Source organism: Salmo salar, chromosome ssa09 (genome assembly GCF_905237065.1).
Source record: "Salmo salar chromosome ssa09, Ssal_v3.1, whole genome shotgun sequence".
NCBI lineage: Eukaryota > Metazoa > Chordata > Actinopteri > Salmoniformes > Salmonidae > Salmo > Salmo salar.
In genome coordinates, this window is record NC_059450.1 from 78,293,331 (window position 1) to 78,306,066 (window position 12,736).

Sequence of the window (12,736 nt, forward strand, 5' to 3'; positions counted from 1 at the left end):
AAACTGGACCCCGGGGGCGAGGAAAAGCCCAGGGTAATGCTGTAAATGCACTCAGGAGGAGGAGATAAATTATAGCATGGAAAACACACCAGGAACTACAGTCTTTAATGTTCCATTAACATGTTAACATCATGGGTGGAGCGATGATTTGGTATCTCAGATATGTGTCCAGACCTGCGAGAGACACAGAGAGACACAGAGAGAGAGAGAGAGAGAGAGAGAGAGACTGGGAGGGGCAGAACCAGTCACGGGGGGCCCTCCCTCCCTCTCTAATATCCTGAACACAGATCGCCACAATAACAACTTCCATGCATGATATCCATGATTATAAGGCATAGAGATAGACAGAGCTATCCCTCTGTCCCAGACTGCCCACCCCGCTGTAGCAGCACCCTCCTTCCCGAGCTACAGTGCTTCATCTCAGACTCCCAATTGACCAGAGATGCAGCACTGCACCTGGGGCCTGAGGACCAAGCAATAGAGCTACACAGTAAAATATCAATGCCAATGTTCTGGCACACCCACCCACCTAATCATACCTTACTTGTCTTCTCTTCACATCACTAAAGAAAAGGGTTGTTTTGACTAGCAAAGTGGATGGTGTTAGAACCTCTGGTTTGTTTCTTGTCTAAGACCCCAGCTCAGACTGACCTGTAGGGAAAAAAGAGCAATGGAAGGATTCTTAAGGGCATTCACCAAACAACATGAAGCACACATTCTGAACTCAATTGTGAAAGTTGTCTTGTCTGTACAGTCCTTCTCTAATTGGAAAATGTAAGAGAGGTGGTACCATAAAGAGTGAGGCTGGCTGGCTGTATGTTGGGGAATGTGGGGGCTGTAAACGTTATTGTTGGAGAACAGGAAATGACTTTGACCCCTGCCTGCTTCCTGCATGCATATTTAAATGCTGCTCCTTTCTGTCCCTGTTCCCTTTGCTCCCTGCTCCCACTACCATTCCTCCCTGTAGCTTTCCCAAATCCCCCCCCCCTATTGCACACAACAGCCCACCCCCCTGTGTGCAAGTTGCTAGCCCATCCCACCCTACCCCTATCTATATCCTGGTCCCTCACTGCTAGGGATTGGTGTACTGGGGATGTTTTGGGATGCCTGTGGCACTGACTTTCCAGGAGCTTCAGCCATGTTGGATTGTGGCCACAGAGAGTTCTGATCAGCAGCATGTTGTTAAGAGATGTTGCTGTAATGACTGTAAAGGTGTGGTACCATCTCCTGTTCCAGCACGTTCTTCTCACAGCAACTGCCGAGGGGGTAGAGTGCAAGCAGCATCACCCAAACTAAACTGCAGGACACCCAGCCGAACCCCAACCAGGAGCTCCCTCTCCTCTCTCCCTCTGTTCTAAACACACTTCCTCTACTCTTCATGCTACATCTGGGATTCCTCCCTCAGCCATACCACTCTGGAATCTCTTGCTCGATCACTGCTACTGTATAGGTACTTCTCATTTCTCATCCCGTTAGCCTTGCTCCCACTCCTTTCTCAATTAAAGTCTGCATGCACCATTTCTCAGTAGATTCTTATTGCTATTTATTTAGAATGTAGACTGGTGTAATCATATACGTTAGATAAGATAATCAGTTAAATATTTTAACATCATAATAACAATTTAACTGACTGTAGATGTGTGTTGTGTTTATGCTAGTTGGTGTAGGGCAGAATGTGTGTCAATGGGTGTCATGGTTACCAGCTCCCTGGGCCTTTGGGAATCACTAAGGTCAGGACACCACAGTACCCTGCCTCCCAACATCAGACCTCAGCCACCATGAAGAGGAGAAACAGGGGGAGGAGGGAGGAGGAAACTCCCATGGAGCTCAGAGACTTTATCTGATTTTAGTTACAGTAACTTATTTAGTGATTATGCTTGGTTGTAAAAATACAACTCTGAGTCAACAACACCCATAATCGAATTAGAGTAAAGAACACACTATCAGCTTATTCTATCGCGGGGGGAAGTGATGTTGTGGGACGCTGGGGATGGGAAGGTTTCAAACTAATTTTCTTGGATCTGATAAACAGCCTTCCCCTCAGTGACTTTCAGCCAACTTAGACAGACGTACTGACTGTGCCCTTGAGGGATGGGAGTTGACCCCGGATAAGTGATGGGAGTTGACCCGGGATGAAGGATGGGAGTTGACCCGGGATGAGGGATGGGAGTTGACCCGGGATGTGGGATGGGAGTTGACCCGGGATGTGGGGATGGGAGTTGACCCGGGATGTGGGATGGGAGTTGACCCGGGATGAGGGATGGGAGTTGACCCGGGGTGAGGGATGGGAGTTGACCCGGGGCGAGGGATGGGAGTTGACCCAGGGCGAGGAAAAGGAGTTGACCCGGGATGGGAGTTGACCCGGGATGGGAGTTGAACCGGGGTGTGGGATGGGAGTTGACCCGGGATGTGGGATGGGAGTTGACCCGGGTGGGATGGGAGTTGAACCGGGATGTGGGATGGGAGTTGACCCGGGATGAGGGATGGGAGTTGACCCAGGGTGAGGGATGGGAGTTGACCCAGGGTGAGGGATGGGAGTTGACCCGGGATGGGGGTTGACCCGGGATGGGGGATGGGAGTTGACCCAGGGGATGGGAGTTGACCCAGGGTGAGGGATGGGAGTTGACCCAGGGTGAGGGATGGGAGTTGACCCAGGGTGAGGGATGGGAGTTGACCCAGGGTGAGGGATGGGAGTTGACCCAGGGTGAGGGATGGGAGTTGACCCAGGGTGAGGGATGGGAGTTGACCCAGGGTGAGGGATGGGAGTTGACCCAGGGTGAGGGATGGGAGTTGACCCAGGGTGAGGGATGGGAGTTGACCCAGGGTGAGGGATGGGAGTTGACCCAGAATGTGGGGATGGGAGTTGACCCAGGATGAGAAATGGGAGTTGTGATACTCACAGTGACACACCAGACTCTACATGAAAGCATTCTTATTAACATTTCTAAGAAGTGACATCATCTGTCTATCACAGCTATGATTTCTGACCTCTGAGAAAGATTATGTTGATGTAACTGTGGCAGACTGCATGTGATACTCACCTATGGGATACAGTGCATGTCCTGCTCTTTAGTTCAGTATGTCCCGGCAGACCTCTGCTGTTTACCCCACATTGAAATATAATAGATATATAAGAGAACAGTTCAACACTAGTTCCAGCAGACAGACAGCAGACTCACAAGACTTCACACAGACACACACAGGAACTGGACATAACAGTATTGGCTCATGAATAGCGGTGTCTAATTTTGGCATGGCCTGTAGAGATACTGACTAGCTTAGTGACGATGACCTACACAGAGCCATGCTCTATGTTGTTCTCACAGACAAGAGTCAAAACTAAGTCTCCAAAAGCTACTATGATGAGTTTTTTTTTAGGAGTACAATAAATCTCCTGTAATCTAACTGAAGGAGTTTTCAGTTTAGTCCAAAGAGGGAAAGCAAAACCAAAAAGAGGTGAAGAAAATAAAGAAGAAACAAGGGGAGAATTCCAGAGCATTTTGGAGCTCTCCCAAGACGAAAGAGCTCTAGGTTGTCTCAACCCCCTCTTCTGGAGCCTCCCTCTGCCCTTATAAGGAATTCTGAGCCGGAAAATGTAGCTGTACTTTCGATAAGCATTCACTCTTGCAGGGAGGCAGATAGTTTGTCTCTGCTCTCAACGTGCATGCCCCTCCTCCACCTCTCCCTCTTGCTCCCTGGCTGTCTTGTTGGCTGGCTGCATACATTCCCTTTTCTAGTCACAGAATGCTGCTGACTGACATAAAAGGGAAAAGGGCGCGAAGGTGAAGGAGAAGTCAGAAAAACTCAAGAGCAGTCACAAAGAAGGGCTGCCGTGTTGTCTAAATAACGTGCTGGGAGTCTACCAGAGACTAAAGTGAGGTGTTGCAGCAGCCAGGGTCATTTGGAAACATTTCTAAAAACATTATTCCACTTTGGCATTAAGGGGTATTGTGTGTAGGCCAGGGACACAAAATCTCAATTTAATCCATTTTAAATTCAGGCTGCATAACACACAACATGTGGAAAAAGTCAAGGGGTGCGTGTGAATACTTTCTGAATGCACTGTATATACAGGTCTCATCCAGGACCCCGGATGTCTTACCCAAACAGATATCTACAGGCTGAGAAAACATTATTAACAAACACAACACTCTCCCATGCTCTGTGTCTAATGATACTGATATACCACAGACACTGTTAATGACCAACACAAAACAAACATCACATTCTGTATTCATTTCCTGTTTCCCATGCTCCTTGTTAAAAACATTTTACTATTATACTGTAAACCCAAAGCTATTTCTAACTCAAATACTTCTAGTAAGTTGAACTCAAAGTCACTATTACTTACATGTTTATGTGATACTGACTCAAAACTAAATGAGAAGTCACACCAACTAAATAAAAAAAAAAAAGTTAGGATAACGAATGACATTTTTCCCTGTATACTCTACTGCAGGTAGATTCTTTGGAAAGAATATATACTGTATATCTGTGTTTTTGCATGTACATTGAGTGATTTATTTATCTTTGGGTAGCATAAGATCAATCACATACATTTTTAAACTAATCCAATCATTTAGTTAGAATTGTTGAAACTGTTATTGAAATGGTTATTCCAGTTTAAATGGCTTAGGTAGTCTCCTCCCACGGTTCCTGGCCCTGGCAGACATTATGAATGCAGGTTGCTGGTGAATACAAATTTAAACTGTTGGATATCCTAACTCTGGAAGGATTCCAATAGGAATTACACATCACTTTGCAAGCCAGAATAATGTGACTTGCAGGTAGGGTTGCAAAAATCTGTTACATTTCCCAGGTTTTCCAGAAATCGCGGTAGTAAGATTCCTGGAAATCCTTCAACTAGGATTTTTTGAAAATCTGGGAATTTTGGGAAAGTTACTGGAATTTTGCAACCCTACTTGCAGACCTGATGTGGTCCGCAAACCATGAGATTCTAACCACTGTATTTGAGTAAAGCTAGGCCTCAAAATAAGACTTAATGAGATATGTAATGTATTGTCATAAAGAGTTTAATTATAATGATAGAATTTGCCTATGGACTCACTTGGTGAAGGCCACAGGACTGAAAATTAACAAATTCAACAACCATGTCTCTGTCACTAACAAATACAGCCATGGGTAGTAACTCCACAATTCACTCAAAAAGGCAAGGCCCACTGGGAAATTATATTGGAGGTGTGGCTTAATGGGGGCGTTAATAAAGAATTTCAAGCTGATACACTGGACCCCTGGCCTACAGGGTCACAGTGACTATCGGTTTAAGTAATGACTAAACATTCTTTTGACATTTTTGCTAATTTATAACATTTTTAAAACAGAAATACCTTATTTACATACGTATTCAGACTCTTTGCTATGACACTCAATATTGAGCTCAGGTGCATCCTGTTTCCATTGATCATCCTTGAGATGTTTCTACAACTTGATTACCACCTGTGGTAAATTGATTGGACATGATTTGGAAAGGCAAACACCTGTCTCTATAAGGTCCCAGAGTTGACAGTGCATGTCAGATCAAAAACCAAGCCATGAGGTCAAAGGAATGGTTCGTAGAAGGGTACCAAAACCTTTCTGCAGCATTGAAGGTTCCCAAGAACACAATGGCGTCCATCATTCTTAAATGGAAGAAGTTTGTAACCACCAAGACTCTTCCTAGAGCTGGCCGCCAGGCCAAACTGAGCAATCGGAGGAGAAGGGCCTTGGTCAGGGAGGTGACCAAGAACCCGATGGTCACTCTGACCAAGCTCCATAGTTCCTCTGGGGAGAACCTTCCAGAAGGACAACCATCTCTGCAGCACTCCACTAATCAGGCCTTTATGGTAGTGGCCAAATGGAAGCCATTCTTCATAAAAAGGCACGACAGCCCGCTTGGAGTTTGCCAAAAGGCACCTCAAGGACTCTCAGACCATGAGGAACAAGATTCTCTGGTCTGATGAAACCAAGATTGAACTCTTTGGCCTTAATACCAAGTGTCATGTCTGGAGGAAACCGGGCAACATCCCTACGGTGAAGCATAGTGGTGGCAGCATCATGCTGTGGGCATGTTTTTCAGCGGCAGGGACTGGGAGACTAGTCAGGATCGAGGGAAAGAAGAACGGAGCAAAGAAGAGAGAGATCCTTGATGAAAACCCACTCCAGAGCGCTCAGGACTGGGGCGAAATATCATCTTTCAACAGGACAACTACCCTAAGCACACAGCCAGTACAACTCAGGAGTGACTTTAGAACAGGTCTCTGAATGTCCTTGAGTGGCCCAGCCAGAGCCCGGACTTGAACCTAATCGAACATCTCTGGAGAGACCTGAAAATAGCTGTGCAGCAACGCTCCCCATCCAACCTGACAGTTTGAGAGGATCTGCAGAGAAGAATGGGAGAAACTCCTCAAATACAAGTGTGGCAAGCTTGTCGCGTCATACCAAAGAAGACTCGAGACTATAATCACTGCCAAAGGTGCTTCATCAAAGTACTGAGTAAAGGGTCTGAATACTTATGTACTTAAATTTTCTATTCTTTATAACAAAAACAGTTTTTGCCTTGTCATTATGGAGTATTGTGTGTAGACTGAGGGGAAAAAATGATATAATCAATTTTAGAATAAGGCTGTAATGTAACTAAATGTGGAAAAAGTCAAGGGGTCTGAATACTTTCCAAATGCACTGTATTTTTCAACTGTGTTGTGATGTTTCACAAAAGTTTTGAACCTTTTTTATTCTCATAGTTTCTACAGATTTTTAATTAAATATGCATTTCTTTGCTAAAAGTATTGTTATATTATTGATCGACTGGCTATGAGTAAAAGGAAACTTACAGTTACATTTGAGTAATGATAAATCATAGTTTAAGTAAGGTGGACTGCTAAACTCAAACATTTCAAGTACTTATAAAATTACTTTGACTTAAAAAGATGTCATGTTCACGTCACCATATTGATTTAATTGTACTAGTGGTTTATATGTATAGAGAAATCAAAATAATTAAATCAGTTTCCTCATTTTTTGAGTAGCTAGAACTTATCCGGTTTTACCTAGTGTAGTTGTACCTAGTGTAGTTGTACCTAGTGTAGTTGTACCTAGTGTAGTTGTTATGACATCAATGTTCTCTAGCCATATGCAACAGCAATGATGCACATTATTTTGAGTATTAAATGGTGTCTGTACTACTATGCATGTACAGGCAAGGATATAGCTTTGCCTACAGTTTGCTATACAGATTATGAACAATTTCCTAATATTGACTTTCACCCCCCCTCCTCAGAACAGCCTCAATTAACAGCCTCACCTACTACCATATCGCGTTTAAAGGCACTTCAATCTTTTGTCTTGCCCATTCACCCCCTGAATGGCACGCATACACAATGTCTCAATTGTCTGAAGGCCTAAAAATCCTTCTTTAACCCGTCATCTACCACTGATTGACGTGGATTTAACAAGTTACATCAATAAGGGATCATAGCTTTCACCTGGTTAGTCTGTCATGGAAAGATCAGTGTATATGGCATACGCTAGATGTTATGAATGTAATGTTCTGTATATCATTGGTTTAAATACCTGGCTATTTTAACGTATAACTGAAGACCTTTCCAGCCTAAACATCTGTCAAAATGATTTGTAAACCTTTTCACTTCAACTATTCTCCGATGTCAAGAAACTATCACTTGAAAGTGACAAGGTGAAAAATACATTGCCAGGACTTGCTTACTTTGGTGTAAGTGTGTATGTGAGTGAGTGTGTGCAAGTGTCTCTGTAACTGTGAAGTGCCTAAGCCTGTGCCAAAGTGCTCACCTCCACAGACATACAGACAGACGTGCAGGCAGACACTGCGTTTACACAGACCCATGGCCTGATAATGGACGCCCAAACATTGCCTTTTAAGGTCTCCTCACATTTCTCCCCATCTCCTTAAATCATCTAGGCAGGAAGCGTGAGGAGGGTGGGGGGTGGGGGGGGCCTCCCCCTCCCTCTCTTCTGCCTGCTCTCTGTCTACCACAGAGGATGAATCAGATGTTGATGAAGCTCAGCCCTCTCTAGTACCTCTGAGCTCTCTCTCAGAATTCAGAGGCAAAGAACAAAGAAACAAATTAATGTCACAGTAGAGGATAATTGAATAGTCATGGTAAACATTCACGTGGGCCTTACTTGGTAACACATACATTGAGACATTATGGTCAGAGTAGTATTTGACAGAAACTTATGGAAGCAACTTTGTCCATCCCTGTCTAACTCAACCATCCTGAGGATAAATTATTACTGTGATCGATTGTGCTAATGCCTAAGCGACAGTCAAATAAGCTGTGAAATCAAAGGCTGTCAATGCATCTCTTACATAATAAACTTTTTACTTGAAGCATATTTCTACTTTTGGGGGCCCGTCTTGTTTGGACTTGAAAGTACATGCCCCATCTTCACCACGGTAAGTCAGTGTGCTGTGTTTCTCATCCTATCCCAGATCCAGGACAGCAGAGGTCCCTGGTCCCTGGAACCCCCCCCATGCCTGATCCCACAACGCCTTCCATAAACACAGGATTCCCAGCACTTTGGGAGTTTGGGTTGGGTGAATTTCTCAAGATGGAGAGAGAATTTCTGAGAAAGGATGAAGCTCTTATCCCAATGGGCCAAGGAAGGTTGTGTGTGTGTGTCCATTGGCTTGTGTGTAGGTTAGATAGTGAATTGTACATTATTTTTAGAGTAGCCAGAAAATAAAACAAAGATGAAGAACTATAATTTACTTAAAAACACTACAGATGAATAATACACTATCTTGGGCTCCCGAGTGGTGCAGCGGTCTAAGGCACTGTATCTCAGTGCTAGAGGCGTCACTACAGACCCTGGTTCGAATCCAGGCTGTATCACAACCGGCCGTGATTGGGATTCCCATAGGGCGGCGCACAATTGGCCCAGTGTCGTCCGGGTTAGGGTTTGGCCGGGGTAGGCCGTCATTGTAAATAAGAATTTGTTCTAAACTGACTTGCCTAGTTCATTTATTTTTATTTAAAAATAATATAACGATAATGGACTTAAAAACACTACAGACGAATAATAAACATACTGATTTACGACTGCCTTTCTTACACAGGCGGTGAAGTTCCTTCTTACGCTCATACGGCTCATGGATAAATACAATTCAGCAATAATTGGGCAATTTCTTCAGCCAGGTGTCAAAGGTTGTGAATGTGCATCAAACATGCACACAATGAAATAAGAGAAGGAATTAGCAACATGTCAGAGGCAAAGAACAGTGGGCATGAAATTGACTAGATAAATCAGAGATTTCAAAAAGACACAATCTAGCATCTTTTTTGAGGAGTCATATAAGCCCAGCAGGAAAAGCATTTTACAACCCAGAGAGGAAGTTATAAAACAACGGAAGCATTCCCAGAATGCTGAGAGAGAGAGAGAGAGATGGAATCTGGAATGTGAGGCTGTAGCTACAGAAAAATAGCTTGAGCTGCTATAGCATCCAAAGGATGGTGAGACAAAGTATGGAGCTAACCTGACCCACCCATATAGACAGTATAGAAAAGAACCAAACAACCTCTGTGGTATTGTGTGTGTGTGTTCCTGAGAGTATACAGTATTTAGGTGTGTGTATGATCAGGCCAGGGCTTTCTGTCTGTCCTCCTTTGAGCATCTGAAAAGAGGTCTTGGTCAGTCTCTGAGGACTTAACCCCCTGTTTCCCTTCCCACCCCTAACCCACCCTGGTGTACATGTGAGAGGGACCCTGGGAACGGGGGTCCCCTGGGGAGGAGGAGAGTGAAACAGAGGACAGGCCAGAGAGCCAGGGCCATTACGGGGTCATGTGAAAAGGCTCTGTGGTTTGATGGCTTCCAGACAGTTTCCTCTCCCTCCCTCCCCTCATTTTAATCTATCTATCTATACCATCCATCCATACACTGATATGACATTCTGCATTAACACACAGATATGGTGGAAAATACCATTGTTTTTCCAAAGACAATTCTACCAGAAATGACTGATTGTATAAATAAGTTAAGGGGGGTGGAGTTGTGTTCACATTTCCCTTTTCATACCCTGATGAAAGATAACTTCATGTCAGAAGACGCTACAGCGTTGCATTTATTTGTGTACACATTTTGTAGACTGTCACAATGTTAATGAATATCATCCTTGTTTATAGAACCGTCTGCTTATGACACCGAAGCAGTGTATGGATGCATCTGTCGTTCTGTTGTGTAGCTGCCTAATATCAACCACCTAACCGACACGATGAAGTGCTGCATTAATCAGGATCACACCACTGATTTACAGGAAACAGCTAAACACCAGGCCTGTATCAAAGTTAAAGGAGCAAAAGAGGAAAACAACAGATACATCTTGAACTAAATTTAGACAGTTAATAGAATTGCTAAGCATGTTGAGGTAATATAAAGCAGACGACACATTCTTTTTAGTTTCCATGGTGATTAGATTCAGGCTGTATTGCTAGCCACTTGTTGTGAAGGAACAGAGTAATAGAACATTCCCACCAGTAGAAAGTGTCTGCCATTGTTCACTCCATTATGTGTCAGGTGATAGTACTTTATTAGATTTATTTATTAGATTAATTTATTAGATTAATCAGCCCTCAACCTTGACCTCTTTCACTTTCCTTAATGTAAACACACACATATTGAAATAGCAGAGGTGAAAAGTGACCACATTGTTTCCATGACCAAAGTAAAAGGACAACAGAGACTGTAAATGCTGCTTGTCTAGCCTGACAATGATTTCAACTTCAGTTATACCTCCACCCTGACAATGATTTCAACTTCAGTTATACCTCCACCCTGACAATGATTACAACTTCAGTTATACCTCCACCCTGACAGGATTACAACTTCAGTTATACCTCCACCCTGACAGGATTACAACTTCAGTTATACCTCCACCCTGACAATGATTACAACTTCGGTTATACCTCCACCCTGACAATGATTACAACTTCAGTTATACCTCCACCCTGACAATGATTGTTATATAAAACCACAAGAATATAGAAATTAGATCATTGCTAGTGGTGCTCGTCTGGCCACACCACATTCAGATGAGTTGTTGTGTCACCTAACACAAGGTAAAGTATTCACTGAAGAAGCCTAATGCACTCCCGCCCGCACTAACTCAATAAACCATCATCTTGCTGACAACGGCAGCAGCCTTAAGGTTGAAACCAACCAGTACCAAGAGTAACACTGGAGTGACACTGATTCTGTGTCCCAGTGAGAACCATCATCTCATCTCCTGGCTGTTCATCAGCTCAGTGCCAGTTTAGCCTGCTGTCTGTCATCATGACACAACAGACATGTCACCGTGGTGCTGCCACAGACGCGCCTGGCAGACAAACACACCCTGACCCCAGGTCATCCAGCCCTCAGCCTCCAGCACAGACAGGAGAAGATGACAGGTGACAAAGAACTCTCTATCAGTCACCTTCAATCTTGTACTCTGTTGATCGCCTGCCCGTCCGCCACATCAAGACTTCTACCTATGAGCATCTATCAGGGTATCACTTGACCATACAATATGTCACACAGTCCACAGTTGACTGGTATATTTTCCACTTTGGGGGAGTGAACCCTGTCTCTAAAGATGTACACTCCCCTAAGTATGTAATTGGACAGTGAAGCTAAAATATGTACATTTGGCTCTATACTCCACCATTTTGGATTTGAGATCAAATGTTTTATATGAGGTGACAGTACAGAATGTCACATTTTATTTGAGTTTTTTTTCATACAGTATGTGTTTTAGAAATGAAATAACTTTATGTATGTAGTCCCCCATTTGAATATGTTATTTTTCATAAGTATTTGGACAAATTCACTTATACGAATTGTGAATAATGCTGGGTGAGAAAGTTATAGAGGAACAAAGATCATACCCCCCAAAATGCTAACCTCTCCTGTTATTGGTAATGGTGACAGGTTAGCATGTCTTGGGGGTATGATATAAAATGCTAACCTCTCCTGTTATTGGTAATGGTGACAGGTTAGCATGCTTTGAGGGGCATGATCTTTGTGTGTGTTCAGAAACATATTCTATTCTTATTTAAAATAAAAGTTACTCCAAAATGACGATACCTTATTTACCATTAATTTATATTAAGCACAACATAACCCGAAATGCATCTAAAACAAACTGCAAATGCATCTAACAAGTTTGTAGAGTCACAAGCTTGATGTAGTCATTGTGTGCTAGGAATATGGGACCAAATACTAAACGTTTGACTACTTTAATACACTATAAATTAATTTAACCAAAGACACCTTCAAATGGGGGGACTAGATACATAAAGTGCTTTCATTTCTAAACGATATAATAGATATGTATGAAAATACGCTCAAATAAAAAGTGACATTCTGTACTTTCTCCTCATACAAAACAATGAATCTCCAATCCAGAATGCTGGAGTATAGAGCCAAATTAAAGGTTTTAGCTTCACTCTCCAAATAAATACTGTATGTAGGGGAGTGTATGTAAGGCTGTGTAGCAGAGGCAGACTTACCTTTGTGCTGCTGTCTTTTTGCCTGTGGCCCTGGTCCTCGGTGGCTCCTGTGTTGCTGTCTGTCCTAGACTTGGCGCGGCCTGGGTGGGGGTGGGAGGTGTTGGGGGGCTTCCCAACACTGCTACCATGGCCGATGTGTGAGCCCAACTGGCTGAAGGGGGTTCCCGGTGCAAGGCTTGGGGAGCACAGACTTTTCATTGACCTTATATGAGGCG

The 12,736-nt window shown here is 43.6% G+C and overlaps 1 protein-coding gene across 1 annotated transcript; it reads right to left on the reverse strand.

The window, feature by feature from the left end:
- Window positions 1-1,000: 1,000 nt before the first annotated feature.
- Window positions 1,001-12,719, reverse strand: LOC123744795 (tetra-peptide repeat homeobox protein 1-like). The gene is made up of 3 exons (XM_045724980.1): window positions 12,522-12,719; window positions 11,326-11,392; window positions 1,001-2,895 (listed from the first exon to the last, which is right to left on the reverse strand). The coding sequence occupies exons 1-3, from the start codon at window positions 12,717-12,719 to the stop codon at window positions 2,060-2,062; spliced, it is 1,101 nt and encodes a 366-aa protein (XP_045580936.1). The 3' UTR covers window positions 1,001-2,059.
- Window positions 12,720-12,736: the final 17 nt, after the last annotated feature.

Bases quoted from the DNA above. Each gene is read 5' to 3' on its own strand.
- LOC123744795 (XM_045724980.1), bottom strand. From the start codon at position 12,719: ATGAAAAGTCTGTGCTCCCCAAGCCTTGCACCGGGAACCCCCTTCAGC. The intron at 11,393-12,521 runs GTAAGTCTGCCT...TCTGTGCTGGAG, and splicing joins AAAAAGACAGCAGCACAAAG to GCTGAGGGCTGGATGACCTG. The intron at 2,896-11,325 runs GTGACATGTCTG...TGTCACTGTGAG, and splicing joins GCGTCTGTGGCAGCACCACG to TATCACAACTCCCATTTCTC.